The sequence below is a fragment of the Pelobates fuscus genome, chromosome 4 (genome assembly GCF_036172605.1).
Source record: "Pelobates fuscus isolate aPelFus1 chromosome 4, aPelFus1.pri, whole genome shotgun sequence".
Taxonomy (NCBI): domain Eukaryota; kingdom Metazoa; phylum Chordata; class Amphibia; order Anura; family Pelobatidae; genus Pelobates; species Pelobates fuscus.
In genome coordinates, this window is record NC_086320.1 from 95,303,349 (window position 1) to 95,330,246 (window position 26,898).

General features: G+C 40.0%; 1 protein-coding gene across 1 annotated transcript in view; it reads right to left on the reverse strand.

Annotated features, from left to right (window-relative positions):
- Positions 1 to 595: 595 nt before the first annotated feature.
- Positions 596 to 26,898, reverse strand: part of LOC134607861 (aquaporin-4-like) — a 40,928-nt gene continuing 14,625 nt past the window's right edge. Inside the window, exons 2-5 of the mRNA XM_063450432.1 lie at positions 25,480 to 25,881; positions 21,756 to 21,914; positions 1,689 to 1,769; positions 596 to 883 (exon numbers count right to left, since the gene is read on the reverse strand). Coding sequence (XP_063306502.1) covers positions 605 to 883; positions 1,689 to 1,769; positions 21,756 to 21,914; positions 25,480 to 25,860 — 900 coding nt within the window. The 5' untranslated portion in view covers positions 25,861 to 25,881 and the 3' untranslated portion in view covers positions 596 to 604. The remainder of the gene's footprint in view (positions 884 to 1,688; positions 1,770 to 21,755; positions 21,915 to 25,479; positions 25,882 to 26,898) is intronic.

A 26,898-nucleotide genomic window follows, 5' to 3' on the forward strand; every position in this document is an offset into this window, starting at 1 on the left:
CACCAACCCTTTTCCTAAGTGCACTGTCCATCCGCAAGCATCCAGGGAGAGATGTTCCTTACATGGAGAAAGGATGTTAGCAGGCTGTTAACAGACTACACTCAATACATGCATTTCGCCCATATTAGTGGGGTTCTCTAAAAAATAAAAAATAAATATGATAGAATGCAGCTTTCACAACTCACATGCGTATGTATGCATGCAGATGGGGTATACACATATTATACACAGTTATTTCATAACTATTATCATGAGACATGAGTGTGCACATAGTACGCTTTAGGACCAGTCTTAGATCCATCCCTGCAACAAGCCCTTTTAATGTTACTCGGCTCTGATTTTACAAACGTTTTATGGGAATTACAATAAAAGTGGAAGATACATAAATACTCTCATGCTTTACTTGTGGGCACATCTTTAATGATGAGAATAGACACCTGTACAATAAAGTATAAATATATAGAGAGAGCGTAATCTGAGATGTTTAATAAAAGCATTCTTCAATAAAAATATTGGTGATAGATGTATTATAAATTGTTCTTTTTAATAATATTATCTATCTATCTTAAAATAAAGGTCATTCCACGTAAGCCTATTGTAGATTTCAAACGGTAGATAATATTTCACTAGTTGAATCTTTGGCTTTTTTCCTTTCGGTCTGGTCAATGTCAATAACATGAATTGCTCCTGCTTTTAGAATTAGGTCTTCTGCATCCAGCTGGCTTCTGGTGTCATCTACTTCAATATATGTCCCTTTTGTTTTCTGTGTAGCCTTTCTAAGAGCATCTTTAAAATTCTGCTTGAGTTCAGAATCAGGGCAATAAATATAATCGTAAGCAGCTCCAGCACATACAGCTCCAATAATCGGACCAACCCAGTAAATCTAAATCATAAAAAAACACAGTATTTTAAATGTTAGTTTGAGATTGACCTTGATAAAATGCATAAGAAACTCACTGTAGATATTTTAGGTGACCTTTCTAACTATTTCATTATGTTCTTACGTGTTTGAATGCATGATAATTATCCCACTGTGACTTTAGTAAATGTATTCTATATTTTATTTATAGGTATAACCTTAGTGGATGAATTTCCCCCAATTGACAGTTCTAAATTGAGAAAATTACATTTTATATGTGGAAAGGTATATGCACATATCTGGTTATTTACTAAAGTGTGATTTATCTTGAATTTCAAGTGAATTTCCAATTTAAGGCCAAACAACCTGAATGATATAACTTTCCTAGTCGTGGACTATTATTTTAAACTGCTTTTGAATTTACTTTGAAATTTAAACATGACATCTAAATATCATCACATATTATAACACGCCAATGCACATTCTCTCTTTTTCACTAAACTCCAAATTAGAGAAAGTTAAGGCCTCAATTTAATATTGTTAGATAAGCTTTTCAAATAATTTAAATTTTTTTGGGGAAAAAATTACAATATTTTTTTAGAAATATTAAAATATATCATAAACATCAAAATATAAAAATATTTTACAGCTCATTGAATTATTTTAAATGTGTATCCAAAAATATGAAATAGTTTGAAGAGCATATTCTGATTCAAATAGCAAACATTTAAAATTCCTTTGCTTAGAAGTATTTTCTGATTTTTTAAATATAACTTTTACCAACTATTTAACTATTTGATAATGGATATTCTAAGAATTGCGGTATTACCCAGTGATTTTCCCATTTCCAAATGATGACAGCAGGGCCAAGGGATCGTGCCGGATTCATACTTGCTCCTGTGTAGTTAATCTATTGAAATAAGCAGAACCAACAAGTTTGTGTCGTCATTTGTGCTTGAAATACTTTACTGTTCTTAGATTGCATCTCATAAAATGAAATCTCCAGTTTAATTATATATATATATATATATATATATATATATATATATATATATATATATATATACATACACACACACACACACACACACACAACAGGAGTTGCAACAGGATCTCCCCAGCTAGCCCAGAGTGTCCCAGGTGCAGAAATTACAGAGAGCTCTCTCCCTTGCACAATGGCACGTCTCAGTGAGTCAGAGTGCTGCTGTGGGCTACCATAGCAACACTCCGACTTACTGGTAAAGTAAGAAACTGAGACCCAAAAGGGGTCTGCAGGTGTGGAAGGTGCAGACCGCAAGCTCTACCAGAACGCTAGGAATTAATTAGGTTTCGTGCCCTCTCACTGGCCACCAAAGGCAGTCAATAAGGAAGGTCGGCAAAAAAGATTATATTAAGTATACTTCACTAAGCCTCCACAGCAATCTTGCAAACACCCCACACACAATATACATACACAACACTAGAGACGGCCCACACACACAACTTCATAAACAGCCCTCTACACACAGCAGCAAAAACAGCTCCAATGAAACACACACAGACAAATATAGTCAATTCACATATACACTCTTAACATCACAGACAGCACACACACAAAACCCCAGAAAGCTCACACATACCACAGACAGCCCACACACATACATAACGTAACAGGCAGGCCTCATACAATCACACATACACAATACTACACACAGATCATGTATACACTCACATAACACCACAGACAAAACGAAACCCAAGCAGAATTCCTCAACATACATAAGTGTTACCTAAAAAAATAGGGTCAACTCCCTAAGGAACTTCAAAGTTTTTACACTGGCATAGCACTTCCAAATTTAGCCAAATTCATAAATACACAAATATGCAATTCATCACTTTGATACCTTACTTAAAGCGGCACTGTCATGCCGAATCCTGTTTTTTTCTTTTTAATCCCCCTTCCGCCTCCACTACATCCAATTGACCCCTTAGTCACCCCCAAATGCCCCTAAGCCCCCCATATTACCTATTTATTAATCTGTATTTTCTGCCCCGATCTTTATTCAGGGCACCGCCATCTTTGTGTGGGTAGCTGACACGTCATCTGCCCACACTATATAGCACTGAGATTCCCGCACATGCCCAGTGAAACACCTGGACATGCAAACGGAAATTTCATCTATTCATTCATTCATTCATCAGACAGACGAATGAATGAATAGAAAAAGCAGACGAACAAACAAACACTGTGTATCAGTGTTCGTTTGTTCGTTCAGTTTATTACAAGCAGGGAGCTACCGGCAAGCAGCTCCCTGCTTGTAATATGTAAAGACAGAAGCGGCAGGGAGCAGTGCTCCCCACCACTTCATAAGCCGCCCAGGTCCCCCCCCTCACTCTATGGGGGTCAATATGACCGCCATAATAGTATAAAGGAGAAAAAAATCTCCCCAATGCCCCTACTCGCTATACCACGAGTAGGGGCATGTCTACTAAACAGTGAGCAGCCTGTGGCTGCTCACTGTAAAATAATATCCCTATTATCCAGCCCCCACCCCTGCGTGGTGGGTGGGGGCCATAAATTACAATGGGGGGATGGGGACCTACTGTCCTCCCCCCAGTCCCCCACCCCTGTGCGGTGGGTGGGGGCCATAATGATAATGAGTGGGGGACGACCTACTGTCCTCCCCCAGGCCCCCACCCCTGTGCGGCGGGTGGGGGCCATAATGATAATGAGGGGGGCAACTACTGTCCTTCCCCCCAGCCCCTACCCCTGTGCGGCGGGTGGGGGCCATAATTATAATGAAGGGGGGGGGACCTACTGTCCTCCCCCCCGTCTCCCACCCCTGGGCAGCGGGTGGGGGCCATAACGATAATGAGGGGGGGACCTACTGTCCTCCCCCCCTGCCCCCACCCCTGGGCGGCGGGTGGGGGCCATAATGATAATGGGGGGGACCTACTGTCTTCCCCCTTCTGTCTCCCACCCCTGGTAGGCGGGTGGGGGCCATAATGATAATGACGGGGGGGACCTACTGTACTCCACCCCCCCGGTCCCCACCACTGGGCGGCGGGTGGGGGCCATAATGATAATGAGGGGGACACACCTACTGTCCTTCCCCCTCTGGCCCCCACCCCTGGGCAGCGGGTGGGGGCCCTAAATAAAATATCCCCCCCTCCATCAAAGGTGACTAGGGGTCCCCAAGCCCCTAGTCACCCACCCCCCACCCAAATAAAAAAGCCCCTACCTACCCCCCTCACCCTAAAAAATAGTGAGGGGGGAATAAAATGACTACCCTGTAAATAAAATTAAACTTACCATTCGACGTCTTCTTTTTTTAAAATCTTAATTTTTCAGCCCTAAAAAAGGCCAAAAAAAATCCATTATACCCGTCGAACTTAAAATAAAATAAAAAAAACCAGAGCGCAAAAAAAAAACCTGCCGAAAAAGAAAAAACCTGAGCGCAAAAAAAATAATCCATCTTCACCCATGGAGGGCTCCGCGCAGACTGAGCTCCGCAGGGCGGGGGAAGGCTTATAAAGCCTTGCCCCGCCCTGCTATTAGGCTAACAACACTCTGATTGGTGGGTTTAAGCCAATCAGAGTGCTCTTTGTCATTTTACACAGCGTGGGAAAATTCCAAAGAACTTTCCCATGCTGTGTAAAATGACACAGAGCACTGTGATTGGATGACTTGAAATCCATCCAATCACAGTGCTCTGTGTAATTTTACACAGCGTGGGGAAATTCCAAAGAACTTTCCCACGCTGTGTAAAATTACTCAAAGCACTGTGATTGGATGGATTTCAAGCCACCCAATCAGAGTGCTCTGTGTCATTTTACACAGCGTGGGAAAGTTCTTTGGAATTTTCCCACGCTGTGTAAAATGACAAAGAGCACTCTGATTGGGTGGCTTGAAATCCATCCAATCACAGTGCTCTTTGTAATTTTACACAGCTTGGGAAAATTCCAAAGAATTTTCCCATGCTTTGTCAAATGACAAAGAGCACTCTGATTGGTGGGCTTGGAATCTAACCAATCACAGTGCTCTGTGTCATTTTACACAGCGTGGGAAAGCTCTTTGGGATTTTCCCACGCTGTGTAAAACGACACAGAGCACTGTGATTGGATGGATTTCAAGCTACCCAATCAGAGTGCTCTGGGTCATTTTACACAGCGTGGGAAAGTTATTTGGAATTGTCCCATACTGTGTAAAATGACAAAGAGCACTCTGATTGGCTTAAACCAGCCAATCAGAGTGTTCTTAGCCTAATTGCAGGGCGGGGCAAGGCTTCATAAGCCTTCCCCCGCCCTGCAGAGCTCAGTCTGCGAGGAGCCCTCCATTGGTGAAGATGGATTAATTTTTTAAGCGTCAGGTTTTTTCTTTTTCGTCGGGATTTTTTTTGCGCTCGGGTTTTTTATTTTATTTTAAATTCGACGGGTATGATGGCTTTTTATTTGGCCTTTTTTGGGGCTGAAAAACAAAGATTTTAGAATAAAGAAGACGTCAAATGGTAAGTTGAATTTTTCTTTACAGGTTAGTTATTTACAGGTCCCCCCACCATTCTTATATAGGGCCCCCACCCACCGCTCAGGGGTGGGGGCCGGGGAGGAGGATAGTAGGTCCCCCCTTATTGGTTTTTAGGGCCCCCACCCACCTCTCAGGGGTGGGGGCCAGAGGGGGAGGACAGTAGGTCCCCTGTTATTGTTTTTTAGGGCCCCCACCCACCGCTCAGGGGTGGGGGCCGGGGGGAGGACAGTAGGGGGGTGGACAATAAGTCCCCCCATTGTGATTTATAGCGTGGGGGCAGGACAGTAGGGGTGGGGCCAATTGTTTTTTTTTGTGTGTGTGTTTTTTTTTACAGTGAGCAGCCACAGGCTGCTCACTGCTTACTAGACATGCCCCTACTCTCGGTATAGCGAGTATGGGCATATTGTTTACTAATACTAAGTAATCTTTACTTAGTATTAGTAAATTTGGCTGAAAGACCAATTTAGGTCTTTCAGCCTTTTAGTAGATAGCTCCCTAATAAAAATTAGGGAGTTATCTACTAAGCGGCTGCAAGATGCAGCCACAGCAATGAATAGGATTGGCGTTTCATTCATTTGAATGAAATTCCGATCCGAACAAAGTCCCGAATTGCGTTCTAACACGAATGGAGAAACTGTTAGAATGCAATTCGGCAGTTTTGCCGGCGTTCTGTCTAAGTGACAGGAAGCATCGTGGGAACAGGTAGGAAAGCTAAGGATCATGGGAAAATTGCTGTGACCACCGGAAATTAAGCATACTTTGCTCTTCTGCTGGTCACCTCTGGTCACTGCGTAGGAAACCTCCAGAAGAGAAATAGTCCCTACTTTTTCTTAAATTTTAAAGAAAACTATAGCAGATTGGAAGAAAAGAAGAACAGATCCCGAGAGAGGGAGAGAAGAGGAATCGATTGGGGAAAGGTAAGTTCGGCATGACAGTGCCGCTTTAAACTATTTTGTTTCTAATTCTCAATTGTGTATCAGAGTTTATGTCTATCATTAAGGGCATGCAGAACAAAAAATAGTTTGAATTATCAAGCAAAATGTAATTACCCTAGCTTTAAAGTTTACATTATATCTGAACAAAAACTGTCATCTTAACCCCTTAAGACCGCAGGACGTACCATGCCGTCCTTATTTGGGCGGCTCTAAACGCCGCAGGACGGCATGGTACGTCCTGGGCGGTCTTTAGCCCCACGTGGCCGGCGGCACATGGCCGCTGCAGATCGCGGTCGGGGGGCATGCCTGGCCCCCCAGGCAGCCCCCCTGTGCCTGGGGACCGCGGTCTGCAGCTTCCGATCGCAGTGACAGGCTGTCACTGCGATCGGTATTTACCATGTGTCAGCCGATTTTAAAATCGGCTGACACATGGAGCCGGCCGCGTTTTCACTGTGCAGATCGCGGTCGGGGGACATGCCTGGCCCCCCAGGCAGTCCCCCTGCGGTCAGTGACCGCGATCTGCAGAGTCTGATCGCAGGGAGAGGCTGTCTCTGCGATCTGAATGCAGAGACAGCCTCTCCCTGCGATCTGATCGCAGTGACAGCCTGTCACTGCGATCAGAGTTACTATGTGTCAGCCTATTGGCTGACCCATAGTAACTCCAATCAGGATCCCCCTGCAGATCGCGGTGGGGGGCATGCCTGGCCACCCAGGCACTCCCCCTGTGGCCAATTACCGCGATCTGCAGGAGGTGATCACAGTGACAGCCTGTCACTGTGATCACTGATCCTGTGTGTCAGCCAGTGATGTAAAATCACTGGCTGACACTGTCTCTGCCCCTCTCCTCCCCTATTAACCCCTTAAAGTAAAATAAAAATAAAAATTAAAGTTAAAAATAAAATACACTTACATCATTTATATATATATTATATATATGATCTATATATAATATATATATATATATATACGCACACATTTACACATACACTAAGTGTATTTTAATATTTATATATATATATATATAATATATATAATTATATATATATATTAATATCAAAATACACGTAGAAGGATATTGATTAAATATATACATAATTATAATTATATAAATATATATATATATATATATATATATATATATATTATAATAAAAAATATGTAAATACGTAAAAAAAAATTATTAAAAATATATATATGTGTGTAATTTCGTTCTAACTGTATTTTGATATTAATATATATATATATATATATATATATATATCAAAATACACGTAGAACGAAATAATATATATGTATATACCCAAGTATATACGTATACATCACTATATGTATAACTATATATAAATAAAAAATAATAGTAAAAAAATTATATACATATATATACATATATATATACACACACACGTGTATATATAATAATTTTACATATATATTTATGTAATAATTTTACATAATTAGGTCCTTTTATTAATTACAATTTGCAGGACCTGCCTAACAACCCAGGCCGAAAGTATAGGGAATTTAATTTGCTAGCACTATATTTAACCCTATAACTTTCCAAGACACTATAAAACCTGTACATGGGGGGTACTGTTTTACTCGGGAGACATCGCTGAATACAAATATTTGTGTTTCAAAACCGTAAAATTTATTACAACAATGATATCGTCAGGGAAAGTGAAATTTATTGCCTTTTTCGCACACAAACGGCACTTACACTGACGATATTTTTGCTGTCATACTTTTTACTGTTTTGAAACACAAATATTTGTGTTCAGCAAAGTCTCCTGAGTATAACAGTACCCCTCATGTACATGTTTTATGGTGTTTTCAAAAGTTACAGAGTCAAATATAAGGCTTGCGTTTCAGTTTTTTCATAATGAAATTCGCCAGATTGGTTACGTTGGCTTTGAGACCGTATAGTAGCCCAGAAATAAGAATTACCTCCATAATGGCATACCATTTGCAAAAGTAGACAACCCAAGGTATTGCAAATGGGGTATGTTCAGTCTTTTTTAGTAGCCACTTAGTCACAAACACTGGCCAAAATTGGCTTTCAAATTAGTTTTTTGCATTTTTCACACACAAACAAATATTAACGTTAACTTTGGCTAGTGTTTGTGACCAAGTGGCTACTAAAAAAGACTGGACATACCCCATTTGCAATACCTTGGGTTGTCTACTTTTGCAAATGGTATGCCATCATGGGAGTAATTTTCATTCCTGGGCTACCATACAGTCTCAAAGGCAACGTAACCAAACTGGCAAATTTCAATGTGAAAAAACTGAAAAGTGTAACATGCTATATTTGACCCTGTAACTTCCCAAAACACCATAAAACCTGTACATAGGGGGTACTGTTTTACACGCGAGACATCGCTGAATACAAATATGTGTATTTTATTGCAGTAAAAGCAAACAGTATTATGACATTCACAGTTAGAATGTCACATAGAACTAAGAAAATTTAAAAAAAATCATATTTTCTCTCATTTTTTTATATTTTATTCATATTACGTTATGTTCCATACCTAAATATTTGATGTTAAATGAAAGCCCTGTTTCCCCTGAACAAAATGATATATAATAAGTGTGGGTGCATTTAATATGAAAGAGGTAAATTATTGTTGAACAGACATATAGTCAAAATCTGTGGTTTGTTTACATTTTTTTTGGTTCACAACTTGTACATTTGGCTGCGGTCTTAAGGGGTTAACTACTATTTTTTTCAAACATACTGTATTTTGTATGTGAAAAGGAATTAAAGGACCCACTCCAAGTACATATATCCAAATAATGTTGAAATAAATGTGTCAAAAGCAGAAATCATGAATATTTATTTCTAAATGAAAACATTCACTACAATACTTGATGGGAATATTTGTGACATTTGTCTTAATATCCATATATTGAACAATTTTATTCTACATGCCACATTACTAAGTATGGATATATTTGCTTTATCTATTCCATAGTGATATATTTAGATATTCATTTTCTTATGGCTGATCTGTCATAATGTATATTAATCTGCACTCATGTCGCTTTAACCCCTGTATCACAACTCAACTTTGAATTCTATGTGTCGTCTTACTCAGAAATGCTTCAGACTTGAGAAAGGGAGGTTCTCCCGAAAGCTTGTCATTAAAAAATTCTGTTAGTCCAATAAAAAAGGTATTACAAGATACAAATTTTATCTGCTTTTTACATATATATTACAGGGAGTGCAGAATTATTAGGCAAGTTGTATTTTTGAGGATTAATTTTATTATTGAACAACAGCCGTGTTCTCAATGAACCCAAAAAACTCATTAATATCAAAGCTGAATATTTTTGGAAGTAGTTTTTAGTTTGTTTTTAGTTATAGCTATTTTAGGGGGATATGTGTGTGTGCAGGTGAATATTACTGTGCATAATTATTAGGCAACTTAACAAAAAACAAATATATACCCATTTCAATTATTTATTTTTACCAGTGAAACCAATATAACATCTCAACATTTACAAATATACATTTCTGACATTCAAAAACAAAACAAAAACAAATCAGTGACCAATATAGCCACCTTTCTTTGCAAGGACACTCAAAAGCCTGCCATCCATGGATTCTGTCAGTGTTTTGATCTGTTCACCATCAACATTGCGTGCAGCAGCAACCACAGGCTCCCAGACACTGTTCAGAGAGGTGTACTGTTTTCCCTCCTTGTAAATCTCACATTTGATGATGGACCACAGGTTCTCAATGGGGTTCAGATCAGGTGAACAAGGAGGCCATGTCATTAGATTTTCTTCTTTTATACCCTTTCTTGCCAGCCACGCTGTGGAGTACTTGGACGCGTGTGATGGAGCATTGTCCTGCATGAAAATGTTTTTCTTGAAGGATGCATGTTTTTGTTTTTCTTGAAGGATGCAGACTTCTTCCTGTACCACTGCTTGAAGAAGGTATCTTCCAGAAACTGGCAGTAGGACTGGGAGTTGAGCTTGACTCCATCCTCAACCCGAAAAGGCCCCACAAGCTCATCTTTGATGATACCAGCCCAAACCAGTACTCCACCTCCACCTTGCTGGCGTCTGAGTCGGACTGGAGCTCTCTGCCCTTTACCAATCCAGCCACGGGCCCATCCATCTGGCCCATCAAGACTCACTCTCATTTCATCAGTCCATAAAACCTTAGAAAAATCAGTCTTGGGATATTTCTTGGCCCAGTCTTGACGTTTCAGCTTGTGTGTCTTGTTCAGTGGTGGTCGTCTTTCAGCCTTTCTTACCTTGGCCATGTCTTTGAGTATTGCACACCTTGTGCTTTTGGGCACTCCAGTGATGTTGCAGCTCTGAAATATGGCCAAACTGGTGGCAAGTGGCATCTTGGCAGCTGCACGCTTGACTTTTCTCAGTTCATGGGCAGTTATTTTGCACCTTGGTTTCTCCACATGCTTCTTGCGACCCTGTTGACTATTTTGAATGAAACGCTTGACTGTTCGATGATCACGCTTCAGAAGCTTTGCAATTTTAAGAGTGCTGCATCCCTCTGCAAGATATCTCACTATTTTTGACTTTTCTGAGCCTGTCAAGTCCTTCTTTTGACCCATTTTGCCAAAGGAAAGGAAGTTGCCTAATAATTATGCACACCTGATATAGGGTGTTGATGTCATTAGACCACACCCCTTCTCATTACAGAGATGCACATCACCTAATATGCTTAATTGGTAGTAGGCTTTCGAGCATATACAGCTTGGAGTAAGACAACATGCATAAAGAGGATGATGTGGTCAAAATACTAATTTGCCTAATAATTCTGCACTCCCTGTAATTTAAAATGTACAGAAAAAAGACAGGTGTAGGTGCTCGCTATAATGTGAACAGGCAGCAGTAAATCTACAAGAATTCCCAAACCTTGCGTAAGATACAGAAATGTGACAAAACAGGTAATAAACCGCGCCAAACAAAACTAAAAAAAAAAAATCACACAGGTATATTCAATCTTAACAATAACCCTATAATGTGTAATAAAATATATATATACGTATTCTCTCTGGAGTAAAGTGATTTTATATTTCGGTACCAGGAAACCTCAAAATAAAACAGAAATACAACAAAATAGTGTAATATATCTTAATGGTTTCACAGACAGATAAGTATATAGGTGTCTCACTCACACTTTTATGAGCTACTGAGAGCTCTGCTGTTTGTCACTTCGACAGCACAATCCTCATCTTGGGATATATGTAAATCCACAATTTTATGGGTCCAGTAAATATAAAATAAATCAAAGAGGATCTAATAGTACAATATGTTAAAAAATATAACTCCAGCATTTAAAAGAAAATAGAGAGGGTCTAATAGTGCAATATGTTAAAATATATAAGGTGCAAAACAGCAAAGTATCCTACTTACACTTTGGAGAGCAATAAACTTGCCCTGGTGGTAGAAAGCCTTGGTGGTATAATCCCCACCTGAGGATGTGCAGGAAGCAGGTTAGTTGTTCAGCAGCAAAACAACACATTGGACAATGAATTTTTTATATACCGTATATACTCGAGTATAAGCCGAGTTTTTCAGCACATTTTTTGTGCTGAAAAACCCCAACTCGGCTTATACTCGAGTCAATAGTCTGTATTATGGCAATTTGCATTGCCATAATACAGACTGGGGCTGGCAGAGCTGTACTTACCTTTCCTGCAGCTCCTGTCAGCTCTCTCCTCCTCCGCGCCGTCCGTTCAGCACCTCGGTCAGCTCCCAGTGTAAGTCTCGCGAGAGCCGCGGCTCTCGCGAGACTTACAGTGTGAGCTGACAGAGGGAGCTGCACAGACCGCGCGGAGTTGTAAGGAACTGACAGGAGCTGCAGGAAAGGTAAGTACAGCTCTGCCAGCACCCCTCTTCCCCCCACTGAACTACAAATGACACTGGACCACCAGGGAAGGAGAGCCCCCCTCCCTGCTATGTATCAAGCAGGGAGGGGGGACGAAAAAAAATATATAATTTAAAAAAAATATATTAATAATTAAATAATAAATAATAATACAAAAAAAAATAATAATATAAAAAATTTTAAAAAATAATAATTAATAATATATTAAATGCCCACCCCCACCAACACATACACAAACACACAATGCATCACACTGTCAGGATCGGGACAGGGATCCAACACGCAGCGTACAAACAGTAGCCAGATACGTATACCGGACCTTAGAATGGCCGGACTAACGTAAGTAGTACTGAGAGAATAGTCAAAGACAAGCCGAGGTCGAGGGTAACAGAAGACAGGAGAGCGAGAGACTAACCGAATCAAGGATACAGAGGTAAGCAGAGTAGAATAAACAAGCCGGGTCAAAACCAAAGGGGATAAGCAGAATACAAGCACTGAGTGACTAGAACAAGCTAGAACCACGACAGGGCAATGAGCTGAAGAAAGAAGCTCCGTTAAATACCCTGTTCAGAAAAGTAACCACGCCTCTGAGGCGTCCTGATTGGTCCTGCAGCACTTGACTGACAGGTCGTTCCGGTAGTGTCCTGACGTACTTCCGGACGTGATGCTGTAAAAGGCAGTCACTCCCTCGCGGCCGGCTTTGCATGACCGGATAGACCGCGAGGAAGGAAGCCATCAGACCGTCCGGATGGAGGAACTGCTAAGTCTCTACCTCTTTCGGAGGTAGAGACCACAGGTACCCTGACAGTACCCCCCCTCTCAGATACGCCCACCGGGCGGAAGACACCAGGACGAGAAGGGAAGCGAGAGTGGAAGGCCCTGCGGAGACGGGGAGCATGCACCTCCTCCTGAGGTACCCAACTTCTCTCCTCAGGACCATAACCCTTCCAATCGACCAGATACTGCAGTCTCCCTCGGGAGACTCGAGAATCAACGATGGAATTGACCTCATACTCCTCCTGACCCTCCACTTGCACAGAGCGAGGAGGAGCGATTGTGGAGGAGAATCTGTTACATATTAGTGGTTTTAGCAAGGAAACATGAAATGAATTCGGAATGCGTAAGGCATTAGGCAACGCTAAACGATACGCAACTGGGTTAATTTGAGACAGTACCCTGTAAGGTCCAATATATCGAGGAGCAAACTTCATGGACGGCACCTTTAACCGAATGTTTCTAGTACTTAACCATACTTTATCGCCTGGAACAAACACCGGTGCTGCCCTTCTACGTTTGTCAGCGTGTTTTTTAACCAGCATGGAATTGTGCAGAAGGATTTGTCGAGTCTGATCCCACAACTTCCTTAAATTGGCAACATGAATATCCACCAACGGTACCCCTTGAGAAGAAGATTCCGAAGGAAGGATGGAAGGATGAAAGCTATAATTCAAGAAAAAAGGGCTAGACTGCGTAGAATCACAAATGAGATTGTTATGTGCAAACTCCGCCCAAGGAATCAAACCGACCCAATCGTCCTGGTGTTCAGAAACGAAACAACGTAAATATTGTTCAACCTTTTGGTTAGTGCGTTCAGCAGCTCCATTGGACTGAGGATGATAGGCAGAGGAGAAATTCAATTTGATGCCTAGTTGGGAGCAGAAAGATTTCCAAAAACGGGAAACAAATTGGGAGCCTCTGTCAGAAACAATTTGGGAAGGTATCCCATGCAAACGGAAAATCTCCCTAGCGAATATCTCCGCTAATTCAGGCGAAGATGGGAGTTTAGGTAAGGGGATGAAGTGAGCCATCTTAGTAAATCTGTCCACCACAGTGAGGATAACAGTCTGCCTTTTAGAGATAGGCAAATCAACAATGAAGTCCATAGTCAAACAGGACCATGGCTTTTCAGGGACCTCTAAAGGATGCAGAAATCCGCATGGGAGCGAATGAGGTTGCTTAGTCTTGGTACAAACCTCACATGCCCCGATGAATTCTTTAATATCTTTACGTAAATCAGGCCACCAAAAATCTTTAGAGACCAGAGCATATGTTTTGCGGATGCCCGGATGCCCCGCCACTTTGCTGTTATGGAGACAGCATAGCACCTCCAGTTGGAGAGTGGCAGGAACGAAGTGTCGATCCCCAGGAGTCTGTTTAGGTGCCAAATGCTGAGACTTCATGATCTCGGAAAGCAATGGAGAGTGAATCCTAAGATTCGTGTTTGCGATGATATTTCCCTTAGGAACTATGGAGGACAGGACAGGTTCAATTATAGTGGATGGTTCATATTGACGAGACAAAGCATCGGCTTTAGAGTTCTTAGAACCAAGTCTATAAGTAAGTACATAATTAAAGTGAGTGAGGAACAAGGACCAGCGAGCCTGTCTGGCGGATAAGCGCTTAGCCTCCCCAATATAAGACAAGTTCTTATGATCCGTTAATATAGTAACAGGGTGTAATGTCCCTTCCAGTAAATGTCTCCACTCCTTTAACGCCTTAATGACCGCTAACAATTCCCTCTCCCCAATGTCATATCTGCTCTCAGGCCCAGATAATTTCTTAGAGAAGAAACCACAAGGGTGTAACGGTTTGTCCACCCCTAACCTTTGAGATAGAACAGCCCCAACTCCTGTCTCAGAGGCATCGACCTCGAGCAAGAAAGGCAGAGTCGTATCAGGATGAACTAGAATGGGAGCCGAGGCAAAAAGTTCCTTGAGAGTCTTGAAAGCAACAAGAGCCTCCTCAGACCAGACCTTAGTATCAGCCCCTTGTTTGGTCATATTGGTAATAGGCGCAATGATAGAGGAGTATCCCTTAATGAAACGCCTATAGTAGTTGGAAAAACCAATAAACCTCTGGATAGCCTTGAGTCCTTTGGGCAAAGGCCAGTCTAAAATAGATTGGAGTTTTTCAGGGTCCATTTTAAAACCTTCCCCAGAAATCACGTACCCAAGAAAGTCTGTCTGAGACTGATCAAAACTGCATTTCTCCAATTTGCAGTATAGACCATTTTGCAGAAGTTTGTGTAATACCTTTCTGACCTGTTTATGGTGAGTCTCAATCTCCTTAGAGTGTATTAGTATGTCGTCCAAGTAAACAATAACACATTCATGTTGAAACTCCCTAAGTACCTCATTAATCAAATCTTGAAATACTGCAGGAGCATTGCAAAGTCCAAATGGCATAACCGTGTATTCGTAGTGACCATACCGGGTATTGAATGCCGTCATCCACTCGTGACCATGCTGGATTCTCACCAAATTGTATGCCCCTCTAAGATCTAACTTGGTGAAGATCTTGGAGCCCTTAAGACGATCAAATAACTCGGTAATCAGTGGGATAGGATAGGCATTTCTGACAGTTATTTTATTCAAGCCTCGGTAATCGATACAAGGTCTCAGCGTGCCATCCTTTTTTTTAATGAAAAAGAACCCAGCCCCGGCCGGAGAAGAAGACCTCCTAATGAATCCCTTTTCTAAATTCTCCCGAATATACTCCTCTAGAACCGAGTTTTCCTGAACAGACAAAGGATATACATGGCCCCTCGGAGGCATCGTCCCTGGTAAAAGCTTAATCTTACAATCAAATGACCTGTGTGGCGGTAAAGAATCGGCATTCTTCTTGTCAAATACTGCCTTTAAGTCTAGGTAAAGGTCTGGTATTTGTCTTTCTGTGAACTGAGTAGGATTCTCCGGTATGTTAATATTAGCTAAGGGAGAAACCTTGCTTAAACACCTATCCTGGCAGCCCTGGCCCCACGAGAGTATCTCCCCTAACTCCCAATCAATAATAGGGTTATGTTTCTTCAACCATGAGTACCCTAGAACTTTGGGAACGGAAGGGGACGAAATGAGCATAAGAGATAAATTCTCCACGTGTAGGATACCAACATTTAAATCAATGGGTATGGTTTCACGAAAGATAACAGGGTCTAGTAGTGGTCTACCATCTATGGCCTCAACGGCCAAGGGTGTCTCCCTTAGCTGGGATGGGATGTTGTTTTTAATCGCAAAGGCCTGGTCGATAAAATTCTCCGCAGCACCGGAATCTATCAATGCCATAGCCCTTACTACTTCCCTCTCCCAAGACAAGGAAACTGGTAGCAGAAGCCTGTGATCTTTATAATTAGAAGTAGAGGACAAAATAGAAACACCCAAGGCCTGTCCTCTAGAGAGACTTAGGTGGGAGCGTTTCCCGGACGGTTAGAACAGTTCGAGAGTAAATGACCTTTGGCTCCACAATACATACACAAACCCTCTCTTCTTCTGTACTGTCTTTCCTCCTCAGAGAGGCGGGTATACCCTATCTGCATAGGTTCAGGAAGCAAAGATACCGTGGAGTCAGGACTTGGAAAGGAGGGAGCTAACCTAAAAGAAGGTCTCCGGTTCCTCTCTCGAGTGTTCTGTCTCTCTCTTAAACGTTCATCTATACGAGAGATGAACGAAATTAAATCTTCTAAATTCTCAGGGAGTTCTCTAGTAGCAACCTCATCAAGGATTACATCAGATAGGCCATTCAAAAATACATCCATATACGCCGGCTCGTTCCACTTGACTTCTGACGCCAGAGACCTGAACTCTAGTGCATAATTCACAAGTGTTCGGTTCTCCTGTCTCAGGCGCAACAGTAATCTGGCTGCATTAACCTTTCTACCTGGAGGGTCAAATGTTCTTCTAAAAGCAGCTACAAATGCGTTATAGTTATATACTAATGGGTTATCGTTCTCCCATAGTGGATTGGCCCATCTCAGAGCCTTCTCAATAAGTAGGGTGATAATAAATCCTACCTTTGCCCTATCTGTAGGATAGGAACGAGGTTGCAATTCAAAGTGGATACTAATTTGGTTTAAAAAACCACGACACTTCTCAGGCGCCCCACCATAGCGTACTGGGGGGGTAATGCGAGAAGAAGCACCCACTGTGGCTACCTCTAAACCTGAACTGACAGGAGAAATAGGGGTATTACGTATCTCCTCTGGTGGGTTATTGGCACGAGATAATAGTGCCTGTAGCGCAAGTGCCATCTGATCCATTCTGTGATCCATGGCTTCAAACCTAGGATCAGGAGAAGCAAGCTGACTGTTTGTACTTGCAGGATCCATTGGCCCTGTCGTAATGTCAGGATCGGGACAGGGATCCAACACGCAGCGTACAAACAGTAGCCAGATACGTATACCGGACCTTAGAATGGCCGGACTAACGTAAGTAGTACTGAGAGAATAGTCAAAGACAAGCCGAGGTCGAGGGTAACAGAAGACAGGAGAGCGAGAGACTAACCGAATCAAGGATACAGAGGTAAGCAGAGTAGAATAAACAAGCCGGGTCAAAACCAAAGGGGATAAGCAGAATACAAGCACTGAGTGACTAGAACAAGCTAGAACCACGACAGGGCAATGAGCTGAAGAAAGAAGCTCCGTTAAATACCCTGTTCAGAAAAGTAACCACGCCTCTGAGGCGTCCTGATTGGTCCTGCAGCACTTGACTGACAGGTCGTTCCGGTAGTGTCCTGACGTACTTCCGGACGTGATGCTGTAAAAGGCAGTCACTCCCTCGCGGCCGGCTTTGCATGACCGGATAGACCGCGAGGAAGGAAGCCATCAGACCGTCCGGATGGAGGAACTGCTAAGTCTCTACCTCTTTTGGAGGTAGAGACCACAGGTACCCTGACACACACACACTCTCACTTCATTCATATACACACACTGCACTCACACACACTGCACTCACACACACTGCACTCATACACACACTGCACTCACACACACTGCATTCATACACACACTGAACTCACACACACTGCATCACACACACTCACACTTCATTCATATACACACACTGCACTCACACACACTGCACTCACACACACTGCACTCATACACACACTGCACTCACACACACTGCATTCATACACACACTGCACTCACACACACTGCATCACACACACTCACACTTCATTCATATACACACACTGCACTCACACACACTGCACTCACACACACTGCACTCATACACACACTGCGCTCACACACACTGCATTCATACACACACTGCACTCACACACACTGCATCACACACACTCACACTTCATTCATATACACACACTGCACTCACACACACTGCACTCACACACACTGCATTCATACACACACTGCACTCATACACACACTGCCCTCATACACACACTGCACTCATACACACTGCACTCATACACACTGCATTCATTATATACACACACTGGAAATAAATATTCAATTAATATATACGCACACACACTGCACTCACACTGCACTCATACACACACACACTGCACTCATACACGCACTGCACTCATACACTGCATTCATACACGCACTGCACTCATACACGCACTGCACTCATACGCACACTCTGCATTCATTATATACACACACTGTAAATAAATATTCAATTAATATAATTTTTTTAGGATCTAATTTTATTTAGAAATTTACCAGTAGCTGCATTTCCCACCCTAGTCTTATACTCGAGTCAATAAGTTTTCCCAGTTTTTTGGGGTAAAATTAGGGGCCTCGGCTTATATTCGGGTCGGCTTATACTCGAGTATATACGGTATATATATATATATATATATATATATATATATATATATATATATGAAAAGTAATATTACAAGTAAATAAAATACAAAAATAAAATGCAAGTCTGTCGCTGCACATCACTTCTGGATGACACATGTGACCCAAAGAACTAGGAAGTAAATAAGCACATCTAATTCTACTAATTGGAGACAAACTACCTATATAAACTTGGACATTCGGATGATCATCCACACTTCTTAGGAAGCCCTGCTGGGAGAAACGCATTAAGTGTGACCTTAGAGAAGTTCTTTATATACATATATTTTATTTTTGTATTTTATTTACTTGTAATATTACTTTTAACTACTATATATATATATATATATATATATATATATATATATATATATATAAAATTATTTGTCCAATTTCTTGTTTTGCTGCTAAGCAACTATCTTGGTTCCTGCACATCAACTATCTTGGTTCCTGCACATCCTCGGGTGGGGATTATACCACCAAGGCGTTATACCACCAGAGCAATTGCTCTCTTTTTATTGATATTTTGCTTTTGTGCACCTTATATATTTTAACATATTGCACTATTAGACCCTCTCTGCTTTATTTTATATGCTGGAGTCGTACTGGACACATAAAATTGTGGATCTACATATATCCCAAGACGGGGATTGTACTGTCAAAGCGCCAAACAGCAGAGCTCTCAGTATCTCATAAAAGTGTGAGTCAGACACCTATATACTTAACTGACTGTAAAACCCTTAAGACATCTTACACTATTTAAGTGTTCTTGCATAGCAAGACCACTTACTGTTATCTCACATATATATTATTATTCTTATTATAGCCAAATTTACTACCCTAACTCCTCCCACAGTTTTTACACTACATAGACAGTAATATACCGAAACGTGCGGATTGTTCCCGATTGGTGTGCTATTGCTTTGTGGAACGTTTCGCCGAATGGTTCTCGAAATATTGTCGTTCTTGTGGCGAAATTGGTCCCATATGAATGAATGGCAAAATGTTCAAAACTACAGTGGGAGCTGGCAAAAGCTGAAAAATCAGGACATGATTTCTAAACTGCTACCACTCCCTCATTTTCAAGCCCACCTACACAAATCTTATATAAAAACATTCAGCTATCCCTGCTGCCACTAGAAATGTCCACGGCTAAGTCCACGGCCATAGTCCTGATAGTTTTCACAATATGCCCATTTGTTTGCAACTCACGCCTTCCATTGACATTCATTGAAACTTCACTCAAGCCAGCTCAAACTTGAAGGGCAATTTCTAAACTGCGACTGTGCCTTCATTTGTAATACTTCAGAGACATACTATGCATCAAGATGTAGGTCTGGGTCTTGTGATTCTCACAATATAAAGCTCTTCGCTGTAGGATGCATAGTTTTTTAAATTACGACCGTTTGAAGATGGCAACCGCCAAAATACTCTGACCTGTGCCAGGCTGCAGCAGCAAGTGATGTCATAGACAGGGCCTTTTGCACCTGCTAATGTTTTTTATAACTGTATGTTTTAATGTGTACAAAGAACGCTATTGTGAAAATAAATGCCAAATAGTGCAAAATGTGGAGCGCTTTAACAATAAAGTGAACACTTACTCCTGTAATTCTCAGGAGATATAGGTAGATATGTTTTAATGTAACTGTGAAGCACTTTGGGCAACAACGTTGCCATTAAATGTGCTATATAAATAAATAATAACAGTTACTCCGCCCACTCCAGTTGTAGACTACTGGTGGAGGCAAGAACACTTCACACAATTTCCCCAGAAATTGTAGCTTTTCTATTTTTTTTGCATTTCTGTTTTAGTTTGAGGTTTTCCTGGTACCGAAATACAAAATCACTTTACTACTGAGATTACATATATACACATCTTTTCCTACACATTATTGGGTTATTTTTAAGATTGAATACACCCGTATGATTTTTTTTCAGTTCTGTTTGGTGCGTTTTATCACCTGTAGTTTTGTCATATTAATTTAAGCAATATTTCATGGTTAATAATGCATATTCTACAATAAACCCCTGTATGCTAAAAATGCAATAGAATAGAAAACACATTGAGCACCTAAAATGGAACTGTACGAATAGATTATGTATTTAAAGCTCTACCTTAAAGTTAGAACAATTAGTGCTGGAGAGATTTGTTAACTTATGAATTATACTACACACAGCATAGGGAATTACCCCTTTTAGCAACAATAAATGTCCCCAGAGTCTAGCTGTGCTTGTTATTTTCACATCAGATTTTCATGCTTGAGTTTGACATTTTGCAGATCCACTAGAAAGATTACGTGGAAGATAGTGAGATCATTCTGTCATGTTACCTTTTGGTACCAATTAAAAGTCAAAGTAAGATGAAGGTTCCTAAAAATGACTCTAGGCATTCAGAAGTTGGAAAAAAATATTATATTAATATATGTTAGGTTATATTATAGATGAGAGCAAGAACTGAATGCAAGGTAAAAGATAAGTAAGTCTTTAAATCTCTTGACCTAACCCTTTCATATGCTAAAGCAACACCTATAAACTAGTATTAATTAAAACACAACTTTTAATGAAACTTAACTAAAAGTACTATATATACACACAAAGTGTGTATATATATAGCTCTTTGTGTGTATATATAGTACTTTTAGTTAAGTTTCATTAAATGTTATGTTTTAATTAATACTAGTTTATAGGGCTTGCTTTAGCATATATGAAAGGGTTAGGTCAAGAGATTTAAATACTTACTTATCTCTGACCTTGCCTTCCGTTCTCACTCTAATTTATATTTCCTTTAGGGGTTAATCCCCATCAACTACTAGCAACCTGACATACTCTCCCTACTTTCATCTTTATTTAGGTTATATTACAGATTATATATTTTGTATAGACAAAAAAGTATAAAAAAATAAAAATAGAAAACTTTTAACAGACACAAGGAAGAGCAAAAAAATAAATAAATGAAAGAACATGTATAAGTATAAATGCTATATTGGAAAAATACTTACAGCAAATAAGTGGCCAACCATAACAGAAATTCCAATTGATAGTGTAGACAATTTGTCTTTGTGCTTTGAATCACAAGCTGCGCTAATTGTAAAAACTAATTGGAATGTAATTAAAATCTCTATAAGAAGTCCATGCCCAACAGAAAGTCCTTCATTCAGCTGTGAATTACATAAATTAGAAAATATACACATGGTTAAAATATTAAAAATACTACTATTCATCATCATGATTATTATTAACACAGGTGCCTCATTCTAGGGCCCTTGGAAATCCAGGTACCTCATACCAAGGCCCTAGGTTGCAAGAACAAGTCCTGCCAAAAATGGGGTACATTGGTGTTGTGGCTGGCTTATGCAACGTATTATCATATACTGTAAAAAAAAAAAAAAAACATTATATTTTCTTGTCAGGTGTATTTTTCTTTTTTAAAAAAAGCTGGTGTTTAGTGAGTGTGTGAGTGCGCTGGATCTTGTATAACCTTCAATCCTCACAGCGATTTCCATTCTGATAAAAGTCTGAGACAAATGAAAAGTGAATAAAGAACCAAGCTGCTTGATCATACATTTGGCTGGGGGTTGAGCCACAAGGGGAAAGGGAGAAGAGCTACAAAGAGTGGTTAGAAACACAAAGTGGGTAGGAGACACAGGGGGTAAGAGACCAGTCCTCTTTTTTCCTCATGTACATTAATTACAATCACCATAATGCTCCTTTATTGTTTTATGAAAATCATGGGAGTTAAAATCACACTTCTTTCCTTTTTTTTTTCTTTACCGTTTTTAGTATGGTAGAGAGAAAAAACAATTGTGTTCTTATTGTGATTCTCAAGAGCTGAGTAAGCATCCGGAGAACTTTAATTTAGGTAGATTGAGTGTAATATGTGATTTTCACTTCTAGCACTTAATTTACAAAAGATTGCAATTATTTCATCCATACTCACCCAGCTTGTAATCATGGTTTTTGTTTCGTTTCAGCACCGGATGATTAACACTAATGATAAGTTGGTGCTCCTATATTTACAGATGCATTAAACATAGACACACCTACATAAAATGATTTACTTGAAGATGTTCGCATTAACCATGCCCATCAGTTGCCATATTATATAAACCATATACATTGTTACACATTTATACTAAAATGTGACCTTCCCATATTTGACATCAAAGCACGTGCAGTTATTTCTAGTTTTGACAATTTTGTGTGTGCGCCTCTAGAACAGGGCAGCCCAAAAGGTAGATCCCCAGCTGTTTTAAAACACCAGTTTCCATGATGCTTTGTCATTCTAAAAACATGCAAAGCACCATGGGAGTTCTACTTCTACAACATCTGGGGATCTGCCATTTCTTCCCCTGCTCTAGAACAATAAATATATATATTTTAAAGAATTTAACTTATTTTGCCAAAAATTGTCTCTAATTTTTCATCATAGTCTGGTATGTGCAAAAATATTGGGACAATCTAGGCACCTTAACCACTACAGTTCCTTTTACTGGTTACGTTGTAGTGAGTTTTTAGATGCTGTTTCTTGTTAAACCATTTTCAAGGCGTCAGAAAAAAAGGGGTTCTCTCCAGAACCCAGATTCCTGCACCACTGTAGTCACTTGGATAATGTGGAAGTTACACTTGGAGAGTAAAGAATGGCTGTACACACTGGGCTAACCTATACCCAAGGTTTGACTGGATAGTATAGAAGTATAACTTTCTCATTCTCAGAGCAGCTACAAAGGGGCTGAGAGTTGGTAGAGAAGAGAACCCTGTCTTTTATGTTGCACGATAAGTTCTTTTTTAGTAATGACATCTTAGATATTTGTCTGCATTTCATATACACCCTGTTCCAAATTATTATGCAAATTATATTTTTCTCATTTACCTAAATAATTGATGTAAATAACAGTCAGCATAATTATCATGTTATCAACTATTAAGAGTACAATTCAAAATTTATTGAACAAACCTCCTAATGATAACAGTATTTTAAACATAAAAAACTTATAATGCACTGTTCCAAATTATTACGCACAGTAAGTTTCAAAACACTTTATAGGTTGTAAAGAACTGAAAATTGTCATTTGTTGTGTTTGCAGCATATTTACTGAAATCAAAAGCTTTTTCAATCAAACTTATAACAATATTTTAACTTTTTAAACATTTTAACAAGTCACATTACATTTTAACATAGGACCCCTTATTTGATAGCAGCTTCAAAAGTCTTGCATCCATTGAACTTGTGAGTTTTTGGGCAGTTTCTGCTTGAATTTGTTTGCAAGATGTCAGACTAGCCTCCCAGAGCTGCTGTTTGGATGTTAACCGCCTCCCACCCTCATAGATATTTTGCTTGAGGATGCTCCAAAGGTTTGCAATAGGATTGAGGTCAGGGGAGGATGGAGGCCACACCATGACTTTCTCTCCTTTTATCCCCATAGCAGCCATTGATGCAGAGGTATTCTTTGCAGCATGAGATGGTGCATTGTCATGCATGAAGATGATTTTATTACGGAACGCATAGTTCTTCCCTCTGTACCAGGGAAGAAAGTGGTCAGTCAGAAACTCCACATACTTTGCAGAGGTCATCTTTACGCCTTCGGGGACCCTAAAGGGGCCGACCAGCTCTCTTCCCATGATTCTGGTCCAAAACATGACTCCACCACCGCCTTGCTGACGTCGCAGCCTTGTTGGAACAGGGTGGCTGTCCACCAACCATCCACTACTCCATCCATCTGGACCATCCAGGGTTGCACGGCACTCATCAGTGAACAGGACTGTTTGAAAATTAGTCTTCATGTATTTTTATGCCCAATGCAGCCGTTTCTGCTTGTGAGCATTGGTTAGTGGTGGCCGAATAGAAGGTTTATGCACATTTGCAAGACTCTGGAGGACTCTACACCTTGATGTCCATGGGACTCCAGAGGCACCAGCAGCTTCAAATATCTGTTTGCTACTATGTAATGGTATTTTAGCAGCTGCTCTCTTGACCCGATACATGGATCTGGCAGAAATCTTCCTCAATGTGCCTTTATCTGCACAAACCCGTCTGTGCTCTGAATCAGCCACAAATCTCTTAATAGTGTGATGATCACGCTTAAGTTTTCGTGAAATATCTAATGTTTTCATACCTCGTCCAAGGCATCAAACTATTTCACTATTTTCGGCAGCAGAGAGATCCTTTTTTTCCCCCATATTGCATGAAAATGGTGCTCTGCTTAATAATGTGGAACACCCTCCTTTATTAGTTTTTCCTTAAATTGGGCTCACCTGGCAATCTAATTATCACAGGTGTCCAAGAATGTTTTCAGTGATCAAAAGAGCCCTGAGACACAATGCCATCCATGAGTTAAACTGAAAAACAAAATATTTAATCTTTGTGACACTTAAATAGAATTTGCATAATAATTTGGAACAGGGTGTAGTTGTAAAATTCAAATTCATTTAAAATTATACCATTGTGGCACTGACCTGTTTAAATGGACATAGAATCAGATTACATGCCAGGATGGAAGTGACCCATTTTTTAAAAGCATTATATAGATAACACATTAAATAAATAAAAAATAAATTAAACATAACCAAAAAATGTAATAAAATAATAGTTACAATTATTTCGAAAATCTAAACTTCATTCATTAAACACCAAAATATATAGAACTGAAAAATGCCTTTTTGGTTGAAATGCATCAATGAATAATACTTTTGCTTAAATAAAACTACACAGAAAGATATATTTACCGCAGTCACTCCTAAGGTGCCGATCACATTTACAGGCGTTATGATAAACAGAAGTCCAGCTGCAGTAATGGCACCCAAGCACTGTGCAGCGATGTAAAATATTGACTTGGCAAGTGTTATTTTCCTTGTACATACAAATGCAATGGTCACTGCAGGATTGATATGAGCTCCACTGATATGTCCAAAGCAATGCACCATAGTAACAATACTGAACCCAAAACAAAGAGATATGCGAACAACATCTGCTTGCTGAAGACTGTCTTCCACACCCCAATTTATTGTTGAGCCAACGCTGAGAAGAACAAAAATAAGCATAGCCATAAATTCTCCAGAGACAGCTTTCCAGAAAGACTGAGTCCATACGCCTTTGAAAGCCACCATATTTGTACACAATTGTTATTCCTAGAAGAGAAATAGGGAAAATCTGAAATAATTTTAGAACTACTTCAAGCGGCATTACTAATTATAAACCTTGCATATGTTATGGTACAAAGAGCTTCTTAATTTAATCCATTCTAGTTATTTTAAACCTACTCGTGTTGTATGATATCAAAGAGGAAGCTATTCTTCCTCTGGTAGTTCAGAATGTGTCATCACATGTGACGCACAAGCAGTGGACATCCTAATTTAAATGGCTGTCACATAGCTTTTTAGGAAATAGCCTGCACAGCTGAATCAAATTGCTAGATAGCGTAAGCAATGTACCACACAACATCGTTTTTCCCCACTGGTACAGAGCAATGTAGATGTTAGAGAATAACTCTGTACATGAAATACTAAGAAGTGACCGAGCCACTTTAACTCTGTTGACTAAATTGTGGGGAGTATGTCAAAATCCCAAGTATGAAATCTAAAATAGTTAGACTTCTAAATTTGACCCTGTTATATCAAAACATCGCTGCAAAGGTCTACATAAGTGTGCTATTGTTCTCAAATGCAGTTGATTTGATCTTCTAGCACTGAAGCATACATTTAAAATGGACAAAGAACGTCACTTTAACTTCAGTGATACTTCATTAATTGTTGTGATACGTTTTACGGTTTTGAAACACTAATATTTGTGTTCAGCGAAGTCTCCGGAGTATAATAGTACCCCTCATGTACAGGATTTATGGTGTTTTCAAAAGTTACAGAGACAAATATAAGGCTTGTGTTTCAATTTTTTCACATTAAAATTCGCCAGATTGGTTACGTTGCCTTTAAGACTGTATGGTAGCCCAGGAATGAGAACTACCCCATGATGGCATACCATTTGCAAAAGTAGACAACCCAAAATTCAAATATTTGAAAATTGACGTTCAAATCATTTTTTTGTATTTTTCACACAAACAAATATTAGCGCTAACTTTGCCCAGTGTTTCTGACTAAGTGGCTACTAAAAAAGACTGGACATACCCCATTTGCAATACAGTGTGTTGT